Source organism: Terrapene carolina, unplaced genomic scaffold (assembly GCF_002925995.2).
Source record: "Terrapene carolina triunguis isolate 2854851 unplaced genomic scaffold, T_m_triunguis-2.0 Scaffold194, whole genome shotgun sequence".
Taxonomy (NCBI): Eukaryota; Metazoa; Chordata; order Testudines; family Emydidae; genus Terrapene; species Terrapene triunguis.
This window is the reverse complement of record NW_020664545.1, coordinates 2,126,622-2,144,539: the sequence shown is the minus strand read 5'-3', so window position 1 is coordinate 2,144,539 and position 17,918 is coordinate 2,126,622. Positions and strand designations below refer to the sequence as shown.

At 39.5% G+C, this 17,918-nt stretch overlaps 1 protein-coding gene across 2 annotated transcripts in view; it reads left to right on the top strand.

Annotated features, from left to right (window-relative positions):
• Positions 1–17,918, top strand: part of SUGP2 (SURP and G-patch domain containing 2) — a 19,422-nt gene extending 1,504 nt beyond the window's left edge. The window contains exons 1-9 of one of the 2 annotated variants that reach the window (XM_026655007.2): positions 316–1,323; positions 2,714–2,831; positions 4,792–5,300; positions 5,489–5,600; positions 8,524–9,041; positions 10,080–10,144; positions 10,825–10,961; positions 14,282–14,402; positions 17,648–17,918. In XM_026655007.2, the coding sequence (XP_026510792.1) occupies positions 411–1,323; positions 2,714–2,831; positions 4,792–5,300; positions 5,489–5,600; positions 8,524–9,041; positions 10,080–10,144; positions 10,825–10,961; positions 14,282–14,402 (2,493 nt within the window). In that variant the 5' untranslated portion in view covers positions 316–410 and the 3' untranslated portion in view covers positions 17,648–17,918. Of the gene's footprint in view, positions 1,324–2,713; positions 2,832–4,791; positions 5,301–5,488; positions 5,601–8,523; positions 9,042–10,079; positions 10,145–10,824; positions 14,403–17,647 lie in introns of those variants that run through there. The other variant, XM_026655005.2, reaches the window with a different exon arrangement.

The following is a 17,918-nucleotide window of genomic DNA, read 5'->3' as shown; positions in this document are numbered from 1 at the left end:
ACTATGGCCGCCCTGCCTCTCGGGACCGGGACTATGGCCGCCCTGCCTCTCGGGACCGGGACTATGGCCGCCCTCACCCTCGGGAATCCTCCAGATTGCATGACACTGACTTTGGCTCTTCTGAGCTCTTGGGTGATTTTAGGTCACCAGGACTTGTGGAAGAGGAGTATGGGAACATAGAAAGTCAGGATTATGACCTGGAATATGGACTTCAATCTGAGAGTGAGTTCAGACCGCCAGGACGCAGAGGCAACATCAGTAGAGGAAGGATTCTGAGAGGAAAAAATATTACAAGAGGCCTGATTAAAAATAAAGTATTTAAAGGCGATATCAAAACTCCTCTAAAGAAATGGAACACTAAAAAAACACTACCAGTGACTAATCAGAAGTCAACTCTGCAACCTGATCAGATGCCAGAAACTACAGACCAACCTAACCAGAGGTCTGCAATTGCCCAGCGCCTGAATCAGAAACTAATCCTACGACCTAATCAGAGGTCAACGGTGACAACCCAAAGGCCTGTCATCCGAGTTCGTAAATCTGAGCATGTTCTCAGACATCTTAATTTTAATCTTGTGGACAAGTCTGACATATTCTCAACCTTTGGAATAGAAATAATAAAATGGGCTGGATTTCACACAATAAAAAATGATGCAGAATTTCAACAGCTGTTTGGGGCCCTCTTCGAGCTGGAGACAGAAACATGTGCAAAAATGCTTGCTTCATTCAAATGCTCACTAAAGCCAGAACACCGAGATTATTGTTTCTTTACCATCAAAAATTTACAACATGCTGCTTTGAAGACTCCCAAAGTAGACAATGAGTTCTTAAATATGTTGTTGGACAAGGGTGCCATGAAGACTAAGAACTGCTTCTTTGAAATAATAAAGCCTTTTGATAAGTACATGATGAGGCTCCAAGATCGTCTTCTAAAGAGTGTCACACCTCTGCTTATGGCCTGCAATGCCTATGAATTAAGCATCAAGACAAGTGGTTTCAGTAATTCTGGAGAAATGGCAGGTGCTTTTGAGACCACCATTTCTCTGTGTCGTAAGTCCTTGGCACTTTTGGGCCAAACCTTTGCATTAGCTTCTGCTTTCAGGCAAGAGAAAATACTTGAAGCTGTTGGTCTCCAGGAAATGGCTCCAGCACCAACGTCATTCCCAAATTTTGATGATTCAACGTTATTTGGAAGAGAGTACATAGAGAACTTGAAAGCTTGGCTTGAGAAAAGTGGCTATCCAATTCAGATGAAGAAAATAGAACCTGAGTCCACAATACAGCTTAAAAAAACTGCTCCTGATACAAGACCTAAAATGAAGAGTAAGTAAAATGCCATAAAATATTTTTCTGATACATATTTATTAGATTTGTTTTCCCCATATAATCATGGAAGTTAGAGATGAAAAGGCCTATTAGACCATGTAGTCTCCAGTGCAAGACTATTCCCTATAATTCACTCATTGGTGTTTTGTCTAGTCTAGATTTAAATGTTCCAAATGGTGGGACTTCCAACACTTGCCTTGACTTACATATAACTTGCATTTCACATTTTCATAGTAGTATTCAAATATAACTCGTCTTTACAACACCCTTTTGATGCATATAAGTAATTCTCATTTTGTATGAGAGTTAATTTGCCCAGACTATGTAGGTGGTCAGCGACAGATCCACAATTAGATTTTGCAGGGTCGTGGCTCCAGCCCCATGCTCAGTCCCTTAATCCACACTGCTTCTCATAATGACACTGTTCCAGACCTAAGAGATCGATCCTTGAAGTTTTTCCTGATTTTTTTTTTAAGCCTTAATTTTCCCTTTCTTAATTTCTACTTGCATCTTTTTTGCTAATATTTTAAAAGATAGGAAAATGTAACTGTAAAACCACAAATATTGAAAGGCAGACAAAGAGGTAAATATAGTAGCTGAAGCTACTTTTGACTTAAGTTTCAAGTTGGACTAGATTCCTCTAAATAAAATGAGACCTCACACCAATCCCTGCAGTATCCCAGTAGACACGTCTCACCAATTTATTACATTGCTGTTTGTCATGGCCTTTTGTTTATGGTTATTCATAGAGCCCTGCCTGGATAAATCTGCATCCGATCCGCAATACGCAAAAATGGTTCATGGATATAAAGTGGATATCCGCAGATTTGCAGGGCTCTAGTTATTCAGCCAAATATCAGTTCATGAGACACTTCCTATCCAAGCGAACTTGAAATAATTTTGAGTGAGATTCTGAGATGTTTTCTATCAAATTATGTGCTAAAATTTGATTATGTTGCAAACAATAGCTTTTCTGTTAAGATAACTTTTTATCTTATTAGTTCTGAAAGATTTGTTCTTTACAATGCCAATTGCTGTTGATTTCATCATCATGGATGTGTTGTGAGACTTTCCTCAATATTTGCTCCGGTATTTGACTGGGAATTGAAACTAGACTTACAGCTAGTAATTGTCATGCTATAAAACTAGTATAATTAATATGATCCTGGCATGTATCTCCCAACCCGACATTCTTTAATTATTGCATGATCACTTCCCCCTCTTATTATGCCGATTACACCTAAAATGTCAGTCTACCGAGAATGGGCCTGTGTAGCGTGTTAAGAATAGCTGGCTTACTCCTGGAATATTGCTATAAAAATGGTTGGACATCTTTACATCCTCTTGACAAGAATAATACAATGACCATGCTTTTTTGTTGTTACAGTTCCACAGCGAGCTGATCGGAGAGTTGTAGAGACAATTGAAAAGCTAGTGAACAGTATTGTTACAGGTACTTTGTCAGCAAAAGAGAGAACTGCTCAAAAAAGCTGCCCTGAATATTGGTAGGTATTTTGGTGAAGTTAATTCCAAATATACAGTAGAACCTCAGAGTTATGAACACCTCGGGAATGGAGGTTGTTTGTAACTCTGAAATGTTCGTAATCCTGAACAAAACATTGTGGTGCTGCTTGCAAAAGTTTACTACTGAACATTGACTTAGTAAAGTTTCAAAGCTGTATTATGCAGAAGAAAAATGCTGCTTCCCCCTTTTTTTATTAGTTTACATTTAACACAGTATTGTACTGTATTTGGTGGTTGTTTTTCTTTGTTCCTGGTGCTTCCTGATTGTGTACTTCCGGTTCCAAATGATGTGTGGTGTACCGGTCAGTTTGTAACTCTGAGGTTCTACTGTAGCATAATACTTCTTTGCCCTATTTAGTGTCTGATCCTGCTCCACTGAAGTCAGTGGCAACTTTGCTATTGATTTCAATGGACTTAAAATCAAGTCCATAGTGGATATTTCATCTGAATAGCTGAAAACACTTTATAAATGCTAATTAAGCTTTTTAACGTACTTGGAAAGTAAGTGATATCTGCCCAGGAGTCCTAATTCATAATCACCTGCTTTGTCTAACAGACTAGACTCCTTTTGATCTGTCAGTCCACATGCAGGAGGGCAAAAACAATTTGAGTAGAAAGCCATAAGACATTTAGGTATAATGAATGTATGTTTGTATTAATTATGTGTTTAGTCCCATGCTCAATGTTTGAAAACAGAACTTGAGACACATAATTGCATAAGCATGGTATAGTCTTAATTTTTTTCAAGTAAATCTCATTTTGTTTTAACAGCAATTTGGGTGTGACATTTAAGTTGCAACTTGCATTAAACTGAGATTGAAAAGTTTTGTAATGCTCTATTAAAGCTTGTTAGTACAGGTTAAAATCCTATTATATGAAGTTGATTTAATTTCAGTAATTTAACATGAATATTGTTTTTGAAGATGAAGAGGGCTGAGGCCCTGATTCAGCATTGACCTCTATGTGAGCAGATCCTTGTGCCCCCACATGTGTTCCCATGGCTCCAGACAGGCACAGGGATGTGCTTGCGGGGAGCTCGCTGCAGGGTTAGGGTCTAAATTACAGAAGGTTAGAAAAGATCTGAATTTAAATCCTGGTTTAGGTTTCATATGAGCAAAAATGAACTTGAATCACTCCAATCCAGTCAGTTTGTCCAGATCTTTAACAATGTCATTTTATTTTAAAGCGACACTGTCTAGTTGAAGGTTGTTTGAGAATTGGCTTCTGTAGTCACAAATTACAGCTAGAGAAAATTATTTTTCTATACTTTTCCAGTTTGTTCGCTTTGCAGTTTGGACAGCACTTCGGCGCTGATTCTAGAAGTCACTTAAAACATATGGTTAACTTTAAGCATGTGAATAGCCCTAATGTCAATGGGACTACTCATGCTTAAGTACTTTCCTAAATCCAGGAAGTATAGTTTGTGTATCGTTAATTAACTGTTGCTTCTGTACAGGCGCTCAGTTTCTTTTCTTGCTGACAAGACCTTTTATAAACATCGTGTGAAGTAGAAGAAAACTTTTTTTTTTAATCCGAGACATACTCTTTAAAGAGCATTCTTTCTTAACATGGAATTATTTTAAATTAGTCAACTTTGAAAAAATTAATAAATCAAGTTAGAATCATAGAATATCAGGGTTGGAAGGGTGATAGTGCCCCTTTGAATATGATCCCCACAGTATAGCTGTTTCATTACTGGCAACTTGAGCTCTATCTTAAAGCAATCTGTGATTTTGCAGCTTGACACAACTTATCTTTGCTTACTGCTTAGGAAATGGAACTACTGCTTATCGGAGGAAAACCCATACCTGCAGGTTGTTTTTACCAGGATAGGGCACCCTATATACTACCAACTACCATGATGTTCTTGAAATAGCGAAGGTTGCTTTCAGTATATGTTTTCATGACACATGCTGCATGCGTTTTTCTTTTCTAATGTAGGTTCTTGTCTGAGGAGGATAGTCTAGAATACAAATATTACAGACTGAAGTTATCAGAGATGCAAAGATTGACATCATCTACAAAGGAGGGAGGCAGAGAGGGGAAAACACCAGAAGAATCTGCAACAGAATCAGTGAGGGCAATGTTGTATGCGAGGAAAGTAGCAAGTATCAAGAAAAGGCTCTTTAAAAGAAAAAGACTTGGAATTTTTACACAACATGGAGTTAGAGGCAGGAAAGTGAGAAAATCAACTATAGGGACACAGACTGTGCTTTCAGCTGGTACGATGCTGAAACGTCAAGACAAGCTCACCCAAGGTTCGGTTCAGTCAAAATCTTCCATATCAGAAATCAGCATGTCTGAGAAGAACTCATCATTGGACACAGCTGGATCCTCACAGCATGCCACCAGTCCAGAAGTTTCTCTGTCACTGGAAGAAGTGGCAGACACTGAGGATTTATTGGCATCCACTGGACAGTCCCAATCACTGTTGTCTCAATTTCCTGATGGTAGGTGAAGGTCTGAAATCAGATCTTAATTATTAGCTCTAGTAGTATGAGCAAGGCATTAGTTCAGATGTCAGTAAAATACTCTACTTGGTATAATTATTTACCATGTCATAGTGTCTTGAGATTTCAGTTACTTTAGATCCCATTGTTCTAGGCACTATACAAACATACTGTTTTCTTACTTGCAGTGGATGCTAAAACAATGGAAACTGCTGAGAAGCTGGCCAAGTTTGTTGCTCAGGTCGGACCAGAAATTGAGCAGTTCAGCATAGATAATAGTGCAGATAACCCAGATCTTTGGTGAGTAACCTATATATCCATTTGTGTAAATAGTCTAATAAGAGAAATTACAACACCAAGCTTTTAATGCAGAATTACTGTTTGACATATAGATCTGTCTTTTGGCTATTGGTAGCATTAAATTACATAGATTTTTGTTTATCACTGTCTTTTGGTCCCTAAAGAAGATATAAATTGTAATGTTTAAATATTTTTAGGAATGTAGGATTTGGATTTGTTTTACCAAGTCAGATTATTTGTCCATCTTATTTAACTCAGCGATTCTCAAACTGGGGTCCGTGAGTCATGTCCAGGGCCAACAGTCCTGCTGATCAACTCCTCCTCCTCCCTCCTAGCACCTCCTGCACGCTGCTGAACAGCTGTTCCATGGCATGCAGGAGGTACTAGGGGAGAGGGGGAGAAGCGTGCACAGGGCGCGCTCAGGGGTGGAGGTGGGGAGTGGATTGGGGGCTGGGGCTGAGTGGGAGTTGAGCAGCCCCGGGGAAAACCAGAAGCTGTCTTGGAGGTCCACGAAACATTTTAAATCAAAATAGGGGTCCTTGGGTCACTAAAGTTTGAGAGCCGCTGGTTTAACTTATTGACCACTAATGGAGACAATATCTGACGCTTGAGAGGAGGCCAAAATCTCTCCAGAATGCACAGTTGTCGTGATAGATGGGAGATGTAATTTTTTTTACATCCACAGCCAGTCATCCTGCATCCCAAAGCAATTCTTTGAGGGTGTCAACAAACATGGACAAGAGTGATCTAGTGGATACAGTGTGCTTGGACTTTCAGAAAGCCTTTGACAAGGACCCTCATCAAAGGCTCTTAAGCAAAGTAGTCAGTCAATGGATAAGAGGGAAGTTCCTCTCACGGATCAGTAACTGGCTAAAGGGTAGGAAACAAAGGGTAGGAATAAATGGTCAGCTTTCCCAGTGGAGAAAGGTAAATAGTGGGGTCCCCCAAAGTTCTGTAATTGTGCTTATACTGTTCAACATATTCATAAATGTTCTGGAAAAAGGGGTAAATGGTGAGGTGGCATTGTTTGTGGATGATACAAAATTAATCAAGATAGTTAAGTCCAAAGCTCAGAGAGGTAGCCGTGTTAGTCTGGATCTGTAAAAAGCAACAAAGAATCCTGTGGCACCTTATAGACTAGCAAATGTATTGGAGCATGAGCTTTCGTGGGTGAATACCCACTTCGTCAGACGCATGTAATGGAAATTTCCAGAGGCAGGTATAAATATGCAGGCAAGAATCAGTCTAGAGATAACGAGGTTAGTTCAATCAGGGAGGATGAGGCCCTCTTCTAGCAGTTGAGGTGTGAACACCAAGGGAGGAGAAACTGCTTTTGTAGTTGGCTAGCCATTCACAGTCTTTGTTTAATCCTGAGCTGATGGTGTCAAATTTGCAAATGAACTGAAGCTCAGCAGTTTCTCTTTGAAGTCTGGTCCTGAAGTTTTTTTGCTGTAGGATGGCTACCTTTAAATCTGCTTTTGTGTGTCCAGGGAGGTTGATGTGAACCTGTGGGTATTCACCCACGAAAGTTTATGCTCCAATACATTTGTTAGTCTATAAGGTGCCACGGAACTCTTTGTTGCTTTTTACAAGTCCAAAGCTGACTGTGAAGAGTTACCAAGGGATCTCACAAAACTGGGTGATTGGGCAACAAAATGGCAGATGAAATTCAATGTTGATAAATGCAAAGTAATGCACATTGGAAAACATTATCCCAACTATACATACAAAATGATTGGGTCTAAGTTAGCTAGTAGCACTCAAAAAGTGATATTGGAGTAATTGTGGATAGTTGTCTGAAAACATTTGCTCAGTGTTCAGTGGCAGTCCAAAAAGCTAGCAGAATGGTAGGAACCATTAGGAAAGGGATTGATAAGAAGATGATAAATATCATAATGCTGCCATATAAATCCCTGGCACGCCCACACTCTGAATACTGCTTGCAGCTCTGGTCAACCCATCTCAAAAAAGATATATTAGAATTGGAAAAGATACAAAGGAGGACAACAAAAATGATTAGGGTATGGAACAGCTTCCATAGGAGGAGAGATTAAAAAGAGTGGGACTGTTCAGCTTGTAAAAGAGATGACCGGGGGGATATGACAGAGGTCTATAAGATCATGAATGATGTGGAGAAAGTGAATAAGTATCCTTTACCCTTTCATGTAACACAAGAACCAGCGGGCGGGGGGGGAGGGGAGGGTCACCCAATGAAATTAATAGGCAATAGTTTTAAAACAAACATAAGGTAGTACTTCTTCACACAATGCACAGTCAACCTGTGGAACTCATTACCATGGGATGTTGTGATGGCCAAAAGTATAACAGGACTCCAAAAAAAAAAAAGTTCATGGAGGTTAGGTCCGATGGCTATTAGCCAAGATGGTCAGAGATGCAGCTCCATGCTTTGGGTCCCTAAACCTCAGACTGCCAGAAGCTGGGACTAAACGACGGGATGGATTGCTTGATAAATTGCCTTGTTCTGTTCATTTCCTCCGAAGCATCTGGCACGGGAAGACAGGATACGGGGCTAGATGGACCATTGATCTGACCAATTATGGCCATTCTTATGTTCTGAACTCTTTTTAGGACTTTAAACACAATGGGTTAAATCTTCTGATGGTGTAAATTGGCATGGCTCTACTGCTTTCTGTGGGGCTGTGCCAGTTTGTGCCAAATCTTTTGTTGGTGTAATGCCATTTGTGTTTGTCTAATTGGACCAAGAGACATTTTTTTACATGTGGTTGGGAGTTCCTATAGTATTTCATAATAGTACAAAAGTACCAGTGTAATGACTACATCTAATCTTTTTTTTTACTAAATCCATTTTTAATATCTAACTTTATGGTAACTCATAGGAATCTTCTTTTAGTTGTTGAATTTAAATGCTTTTCAATGCAATTTGTTTCTGCAATGCTTCCAGGTTTCTGCAAGACCAAAACAGTTCTGCTTTCAAATTTTATCGTATGAAAGTCTATGAATTGTGCCCATCTATCAACTTTAGTGCTGTTTCAGAAATAGCTGCACCTGGGGAAAGTGATAAACCTGAAGAAAGAAATTTGGATAATTTAGAAGAAGAGGAGGAAGAAGAGGAGGAGGAGGACAATGAGGAGGAAGAAGAAGAAGCTGAACTTGAGAATATCTCCCAGACCTTGGAAGAAGTGGAAATGGAGCATGCAGAGGAGGGGGAAGAAGAGGTCTCAGCAGGTGGTGCTGAGGAGATCGCATCCAAAGAGATGCTGTCCAAAACAGGAGAAGAAACTTCAACAGGTGAAATGCAGCCAAGCTCAGCTTCTGATAGTACTACACCAAATCTGTCCACACAGGTGCCAGCTTCTGCTCCTGGTACCCCTTTCCCTCGCAAAAGAATCAGCAGCAAATCTCTGAAAGTTGGCATGATTCCTGCATCTAAGAGGGTCTGCCTCATAGAGGAACCAAAAGGTAAGTATCATTTCAAGGATGTTTTCTGGCCCTCGGCAAGAGTCCTTGAATTCCTATATATTTGTAGTTCTTGGTTTAATAAAGTGAATTAAAAAAATATGCACTTCAGATGTCTGCTTACTAGTAGCCATTGGCACATCCCAGTGACCAGGTGGACAGTCATTGCATTCTGGTGCAATAGTAAAACTTGCTTCTAACTTGTGTGTGTTTTAAGGTTGACTCAACAATGCTTGTGTTCAGTGAGCATATGTAGCTATTGCATACCCACACACCTCTCTGCTGTTGATTAAACAAAGTGATAAAAAGGTGGGTTGGGAGGGATTTCCATCACTTGATTCTAGTTTTGAGCAATGTCTCAAATCTGGCAATGAACGTATTGAGAAAGTCAGATTAATACTTTCACGTTGTAAAATGTTCATAACAGTTAATCAGGAAGTATTTTGGTTTGATATTTGTATCTCAAAAGTTAAGTGGAATTTGTCAAGTAGTTTGACAGTATGGCCATGTTATCTCTTTTGTGTTCTAAAAGAACAAATTCTAACAGTTGAGTGATACTTATGTTGAAAACTGACTACTGCACATATTCACTAACTACTTTCATGAGTGTCTTACCACACATAAATAAAAATGGTCTATGAATAGATGACTCCATATGTGCTGTGGGAACAAGACACAATGAACTGATTTATGTGCCAGTCTTGACTTGGCTTTCCACCAAAACATTTTCAAAGTCAGTGGAGCTGAAACAGATATGAAGTCCTTGCAGAATTTGATCTTGGACTATTACTTTTTGGGGAGATTGTCAAAGGTACAAAGAGCAGTTAGGTGCCTGATTCCCTTTGGAGTTAATTGCCTAGCTCCCACTTGTGCCTTTGAAAATCTTTGTTTTTTGTGCACTCTAACCTTAATGTCCTTGGTAGTAGTAGTATTAGATTAAGGCATTAAATGGGAGTCATGCATATGAAGATGTATTTTGCTAGTTCCATATTAAAATTGGTCATCTTTGTGATTGACTTTTGTCTTTGCTTTAATTCCCAGTTCATGAACCTGTCAGAATTGCTTATGACAGACCCCGAGGCCGCCCAGTTACAAAGAAGAAGAAGGTGAGGAAACTTTGTGTGTAATTTCACTCTATCTTGTGAAAACAGTTCTGTAAATGTCTGCCATTGATTTCATGGCAATCTGAACCTTAGGCCTGGATCCTGCAAGGAACAGTGCACTGTTTGAGAGTAGCCAACTTCCCTCCACTCCCAGGGCAGACAGTGGAAGGTGACAAAGCTCAACACCCCCACAGGTTAGGGCCCTTATTGAAGAATTAAATCATTTGTTAATCTGGTAGCTTTCTCTTACCTCTTAGGATAATTTTGTAAGGCTGATATAAATGTGTTCAAATGGAGTTTTTGTAATAGTGAGTGGGTTAATGTTTCAAATTTTTCATCCTGCTTTTGTTATCAGAAAACAACTATTAAAAAAGAAAATAGTGTGCTCTAACGCTTTCCTATTTTTGATAGTGTGATTAAACAAATCAATGACACAAAATAAAGGTAGTTTGTCGGGTACATTAGTGTAGTACTCTGTAAATTGGCTACACAAACAATTACTCTTCAGAAGACATTTTCCATCCAGATGAAGAAACCTGTCACTTAAGCATATACTTTTAAATCTGTTTCTGTACATTCAGGAACTTGGACACACTCAATTTGCAGAAGGTTTCTGGTGAAAAGATCAAACTGGTGGCTGCTTTCTGTACCAAAAACTCCCCCCCTGCTTTCTCTCTCTGCAGAAACCAAAAGACTTAGACTTTTTACACAAGAAATTAACAGTTAAGAATGTGGGTTTCCAGATGCTTCAGAAGATGGGCTGGCAAGAAGGACGTGGTCTTGGTTCACAAGGAAAAGGAATCAAAGAGCCTGTGAAAGTGTATGTAATGGGAACAAACTGCAGAAATATTAGACATATTTGGAAAATGCTTCTAGTAGCAAGTGTGGATCCCTGTCCTGATGGGATCGGTCCTATGTCTTATTCCCACTCTTGGTCTGCTCCTTGGGCTGGTCAGAGTTGAGACTGGAGGCCTTGTGTCTCTACGAATCAGATTGGGTGGAAGTTGGTGTTCTAAGGGGAGGCTGTTTCCTGCCATCTGAATGGACATTGCTGAAGGCTGGGAGGAAATGCTTCCTGAGGCTCTCTATTTACACCACCTAAACTCTGGAGAGCACCCCGCTGTGTGTGGAAGCCTTGTAATAACATAGGGGTGCTCCGTTAGAAGGAAAACAAATAGATTTGACCTTGCAAGCTCTTTGCATGCAGAATTCCAATTGGTGCCTGGATATTGCTGTGATGTGTGCATTGTAATATATAAATAGACTTCATAGGAGTTCCACACACAGTACTTATGTGTTAAGGTAATACACCATCTCCACTGTAAACATAAGATTCTTTCCACTGCATCCTGCAAAGAGGTAAGTGCATCTCCTAGAAGGTAAGCATGCTTTTCTCTTGAAATGCATACATTATTATTTTACAGTCTTTTCTAAGTTTTAAGGATGTCTTCTCCAATGTCCTCTTCCAGCCCAGATAGTAGGTTATAGTTCTTCTAAGCTGCAAATAGAAACACAGAGCACAAAAAAAATTGTGATTTCACTCCACCAACTACATGGGAAAAACTCTAGCTGACTGAAGTACTTTGTTGGTTTACTGTTTATTTTCTTAGGGAAAATTTTTCCCATCTTTCTCCAACAGAATTAGTTAATTTAGTTGGGTGTCTTTTAGCCAAGTGTGTGTTTCTTTGTACTTCTGGGACACCCTGTGGTTAGGTGGCCTCCCATCTCCTTCCTTCAGATGGGAATGCCCTATGGGAAAGCACCCCATCTGGTCTATAGCTTTCTACTCTCTGCCAAGATACTGGATCCTTAGCTTCCAGAACTCCTCATCCCAACACACTTGGAGAAGCCAAGAGCACATGCAGTTCCTTGGTTTCCCCAGCACGCAATTAATAGCTGAGTGTTAAAGCCTGTTTGGTCAATCCAGCTGCAAACCTACCAGGTTCTGAAGAAGATTTAGATCTTCTCTAAAGGGAAGTGTTTTAGATATGAAAATATGCTGTTGGTTTTTGTTTTTTTCCCAACTAAAGTTAGCTGCTCTGTCACTTATGGAAAGGCACTTGCCCAGAACAGACAAGTGAGAACTGTTTGTGCATGTACTCCTTGTACACAGCTCTCAGGAAAATTGTGCTGCCGTTTTTGGTCTAATGTACAGAGGAAGTTGCAGCTATGTCTCTAGGTAACTCCAAAGCACTAGGTTCTTTAATGGTCTCCAGTGCTCTTTCCTTTCTCTCTGGAGGCAAGTCTCAGGCCCAAATCTGAGATTATCTCAATGTGAGTGAGGCTGTCCTGGGCAATTCACCTTTTTGTGTATCACTGTAGTGACCTTAATTGCTGTCCAGTGCAGCTTTTCATTTATTCAAGGTGATCCATGACTCTCCCTTTGGAAATGCTGCATGCTTTAGAAACCATCAGCCTTTCTGTGGACAAGTACTAGCTGAGATGTGGGTAATTTTATCTCACCAAAGAGAAATGGACAGAAGTAATATGTGTGAAGGTTTAGAGGCAGTCCAATGTAATGTTAGCATAGCCTTTTATTGCTGTGTTACAGCAACAAGAACATTTGCCTCCAGGATTGATGCACACAGAGATGTCAGTCTTCTTGTATGTGGAGATGGAACAGAAGCTTGAGGCCTGCCTATGACAGGGAAAAGATAATGACTAGTCTTGGAAAGGTTCAGAATAACATCCCTTTTCTCCTCTTGGGTTTCTCTTCCTTCTTCCATAGCGGAGATAAGAGATGGGGAACATGATGCCTTCTGCTGGAGCCAGTAGTTACAGAAAGTTCAGTTATGGGAAGTCCCTGCTGGTCTTGCGTTCCTCTTTCTGGTTCAGAGAAGTGATTTGTGTCAGCTGTGGATTTGGCCAGTCCTGAGATTGAATTGAGGGAAGGAAAATGTGAAGGCAGAAGAGCTTTAGATGATCACTTTTATAACCAGTCTAATCTCTACCTTCTCTGATTAGTCACTTGTACTCTTGCCCTGAAAGTTATCCCAGAAGGGGGACTCTACAATACTTATCATATCTACAATAAAGTCTTCCTGGTTCACAAATCCATTATTACCTAAGCACCAATGGTTGGCGCGGTACAAGGCAGAAAATGAAGACAGTCCCTGCCCTGAAGTGCTGACAACCTAAAAGATGAAACGGAAGGAATGCATTGGGAGGTCCAGAGGAATGATTAAGCTATGACATGTTACAGACACATTTATTTGTTCCCTATTGTGGGCATCACAGAAATATCTTTGGGAAGATTTTTAAAGTGGTGACTTGGTGAACTAGGATGGGAATGGCATGTTTCTGTGGGGCATGTGGAAAAAGGCACATTTTGGACAGTGGCCTATCCCTGCCAGGAAGCCACAGAATTGTTGAATTGGTTTTATGCTCTTCCTACAGAAAGTTTTCTAACTTGATCTTGCAGCTCCCAAGGCAGATTCTAATACTGCAGGGATTGCAAGGAAAAAACATCTTCCTAGGACTTGGTTGCAGGCACAAAAGTCCCTGCGGACTGCAAAGGCTCAATCTACTATTAAGAGTGCACAAATATTCCAGGGCTATATGACCATATACTTGGTTTATGTGGCCATGGCTATATAGTTACAGAAATTAGAGGATGGTTTCTTTCTTGATGCCACCTGAGTTTCCACTTGTGGCACAGCAAGCCCAACTACAGCTCACCAGACCCTGTGGTTGTGTTCAGGGCTGATAACTTGCCCTTTAATTATTTTTTCTCCAACGTAAAGGAAGGGGGCTTAGTTCCCAAGAGATCTGGTGGTTTCTATGCCATTTTGGATTTTAGAAACAATGCTGCTTTGGGGTGCCATCATTTTGAATAGGGACCATGTGTGTCATGAATCAGGTGATCAATCCAGAGGAGTTTGTGAAATTGATCGAGAGAACTACCCATATTTCCATTTATTCAGCAATATCACATGACCTTGGCTTTTTTCTGTTTCTGTCTGTGGGGAGGAAAAGCTATACACAGTTGGCCTGGCATATTAAGGGACACAGAGAAACTGAATTAGATCCTTACTCTGTAACTGTCTCTCTTTGAAACTATTGTTATTTTACATCTCTTCTGCACTTTGTCAAATAATGTATTTGAATCAAATTGTGCTAACTATCCATTTTACTCCCTAGGGGTACTACCTCTGCAGGGGAGGGCTTGGGTGCTGCAGGGGAAGAAAATAAAGAAGATACATTTGATGTTTTCCGTCAAAGAATGATACAAATGTACAGGCAGAAAAGAGCAAGTAAATAGGTATGTGCAATGGACAAGTCTGGTTTATGAATTCCTGCAAATATTAAAATACTGCAGTTAAAAAGCCTTCCTTTGAACAGAAGTGTTACTGTGTTTCCACAAATGCACCTGGGTTTTTATTATTTTCATGAAAATCCAGAACTACTTTGGACTGCTGAATTACCCAACATCTTACTTTCTAGGTTTGACGCAAGAGACTCATTTGCTAGAAAACATGGACATGCAAAAGCTGTTGTGTGAAAGGTTTTCGGCATGCTGCCAGTATGAAGAACACTTTTTGTGCTGTGGCAGTGAACTTGAATACTAATGTACCAAAAACATTTTCCAAGATTAAAGTTAGCCTTGTACTTAGATGTGCAAGCTGACAACTTGGATGTCATCTTCTGAGGAAGAAACAACTGATTTGCTCTCAGATGTGCCTGTTTACCTTTTGCTTTGGCCAAGAATGCCTACTATGTGACAAGATGGTTTGCTCCAAACAATGTAAGCAACACAAAAAATATGAGCTGGAAAACCAGTCTGCCCCTTTCTCAGGCTGAGAAGATTTTCAAATTCAGATCTCTTTGAGAGACGGTTTTCCTCACTACCAGATGTTGCTTTATTTTACTAAGCTTTTTTTGAATGGCTGCATCTTTTGAACTGCTGCTATGATCTGGACAAAGCAGTTCTTGATATTTTTTTCCATTCATAGAACAATTTAAGAACAAAACCTTCTAAAATAAGCATGCAGGCATGTAGCAATCCATGCCTACCTATGTAGGACTAACATAATGAATCCATGTAAGAACACCCCAACTATACTATACTGCCTAACAAAAATTTCAGCTGCTCAGATTTTCACTGTAACAAGCAAGCAGTACCAATTTCAAGTGTACTTGTTTTTACGTGACTTTACAGGTCTTGCTCAATAAAATCTTGTATAGTTTCTTTCCCTCAAAGAAATAAATCTGCAAACAAGGTGTAACTTGGATTCTGCAGAAGATTGGAACTATGTTTTAAAATAGTATTGGAAGTCAAATATAGACGATCATCTGGAAGCCGAACATCTGTTTTGTAAGTCAGAGCATCGCTTTAGGGAGTCAGCATATTTCTAATCCTATTGAATATTGCTCTTCAGAAGTTCTTTGACTGCAGGACTCCAGGAAAATGAAACAAAACCTGAAGTTGTTAAAGAACTTTGTATTCCATTGTTCTCTCTTGATTTAAATCAAAGATGAGACTCCAGTAGTATACTCTGTGCTTCAGTAACAACAACAAAAAAGCATTCTTGGTGAAGCAGTTCTGAAGAAATGATGGAAGACTTAGCAGTAGTATTGAAGACAACTGTTCACGGTCTAGTTGATCATTTATCTTTCACCAGGTTTGCATGTCAGTAAAGAATCCATGACTGGATTGCTCGAAGTGACAATTTAATAATATCAGCTGCAGTTTTTAGCCTGCTCCTTTTTCTCCATCGTTCCACTTCTAAAAATAGTTGAGCCTTCACTTTTTTTTTTAATGTGACAATGGCAGATTACTTCCTCTTGAAAGAGAATTTGTCTTGATCTGATGTATGTTTGGCTTACTAGGTGTGCAGGTTTGTTAATGATTTCATCTGGCACTATGCTGCTTGTAATGCAAACAGCTTACGGTACAGTCAATACAAGTACCTTACAGTAAAGCAGCAGTGTCTGGCATTCCTAAATGATGAATATGCAAGAAAACTTGATCTCTAGTTATCAACTCACCTGTGCCTATTGGGCAAAGGACAGGCATCTCCTCGTTCTAAAAATAAATAAACCTGCCAATTGAAATTGAAAGGGAGTATCTTAATTTTCATTCTTTAGCACCAAAACCTTTCCATTCCTGTAAAATCAATTTACTTAGTTTATGAAAGCAAGATTTCTCTTTGCTTTGTGTGTGTGTGTGAAAGCAATAAGCTACAATATCATGCCACAGTGTAATTTTCTGATCATTCAATTTCAGTAGCTTGAAAGCACATGACCGCTAAAAACAGCAAATAGAGAAATGATTGTCATGTTGGTACAGTTAAATTTTTCCATGAACGTCACGCTTCTCCACCTTTACATTACAAGAAGTTAGAGCATCCAGGACCTTAAATACAAATGTATGTTCTCAAAGCTTGCCTGATTCATCATACTTTATTCAAGCTATTTGGTGATACTACAAAGATTTATCCCATAAGCTTTGCTTGGAAATGTTTAGAAGCATAAACCGCACAATCATGTTGGAGAAAGGCTGCCTTTAAGTTCAGCTGGTACAATATTTGGCAGTATTACACTTACCTGATAGGTTCCTGTTTGGAGATGTTTTCCACTGCACTTTTTCCCTTTCCCATGATTAATTAGACATTGTGTTGAATGCAAAAACGGAGGGTTTTTTTGTTTTTTGTTTTTTTTAAAAGAGGAGTTCCACCATTCGTGGTCTGTTGTAGAATGATGCTCTGGAACCAATAGTGTTGGCCCCAGAGTTATTTCTCATACCCACTAATATGGGTTTAACTTTCCTTTGTTTCATTGATGAAGCTGCCATTGTTGCTGTTTTACAATTATTTTATTTTATTTTTTTCCCACATGCTTCCAGTTCACCTCTTCTTTCACATTTACATTTTGGAAGAAAATCTCTTGACTCCATGCTGTGCTATTTGCAGAAAAAGACACAAATCAATGTGTGGCTTCACACTATGTTGGGATGCATTTTCTCAGCCCCCTCAACCCTGATCACCATTCTGGGCTGTTCTGGTTTAAACAGATTGGGCACGGTACCATTTGGGGTACATTTGCTGAACACCTACTTATCCAGTCTGGAAAAATTCAGTATCCAGATTGGAAAATGGTACATTCCCTGCTGATTTCAACTCAATTTAGAGCAATTTCCTTGAGTATTATGCACTCTTGAAAATGAATGTGAACAGTAGTTCCTAAGGGAATCTTAATCTGCTGCCCTGGATAACTAGTATGGTCAATCTTTCTTGTGCCAAGCGTTAATTTTGGACAAGATATCAGCAGAGCAGCACTGGTGCTAAGATTCCAGTGTTGCTCTCAAGTGGGTTTCTGTGTACCACTTTTATCTTGTTTTACCAAGAGATGACCTTACTCTCCTTTGGCAAAAGGAATTCCCCTCCCCCCTTTATTTTAACCTGCTTTTGCAGGCAGCTCTGATTTGAAAATTTAAATACAGGTACATATGTGAAACATTGTGCAGATACATTGCCTTGTTTACTAGTTTCTTTTCTGTTATTTTAGTTTCCAGGCTCTCTTCCATGAAGACTACAAGCATCAGTGAACATTTTAACTAACTTCAGTGGTGTGTCTGCTGTCTTTTGGTTGTTTTTACTGTTGATGATCTTGTAGAGCAATTTGTTAGTTTTTGTTCTGTGCAAATTGGCAGTAGTGCTAAGCTAGTAATAAGTAGATGCTTATATTATTGGATAACTAAAGTTTCTTTTTAGTACAAGTAAAGATGTTAGCATTGTTAATCTTTTAAAATCTGCAATAAATGTAGAGGTAAACAGTT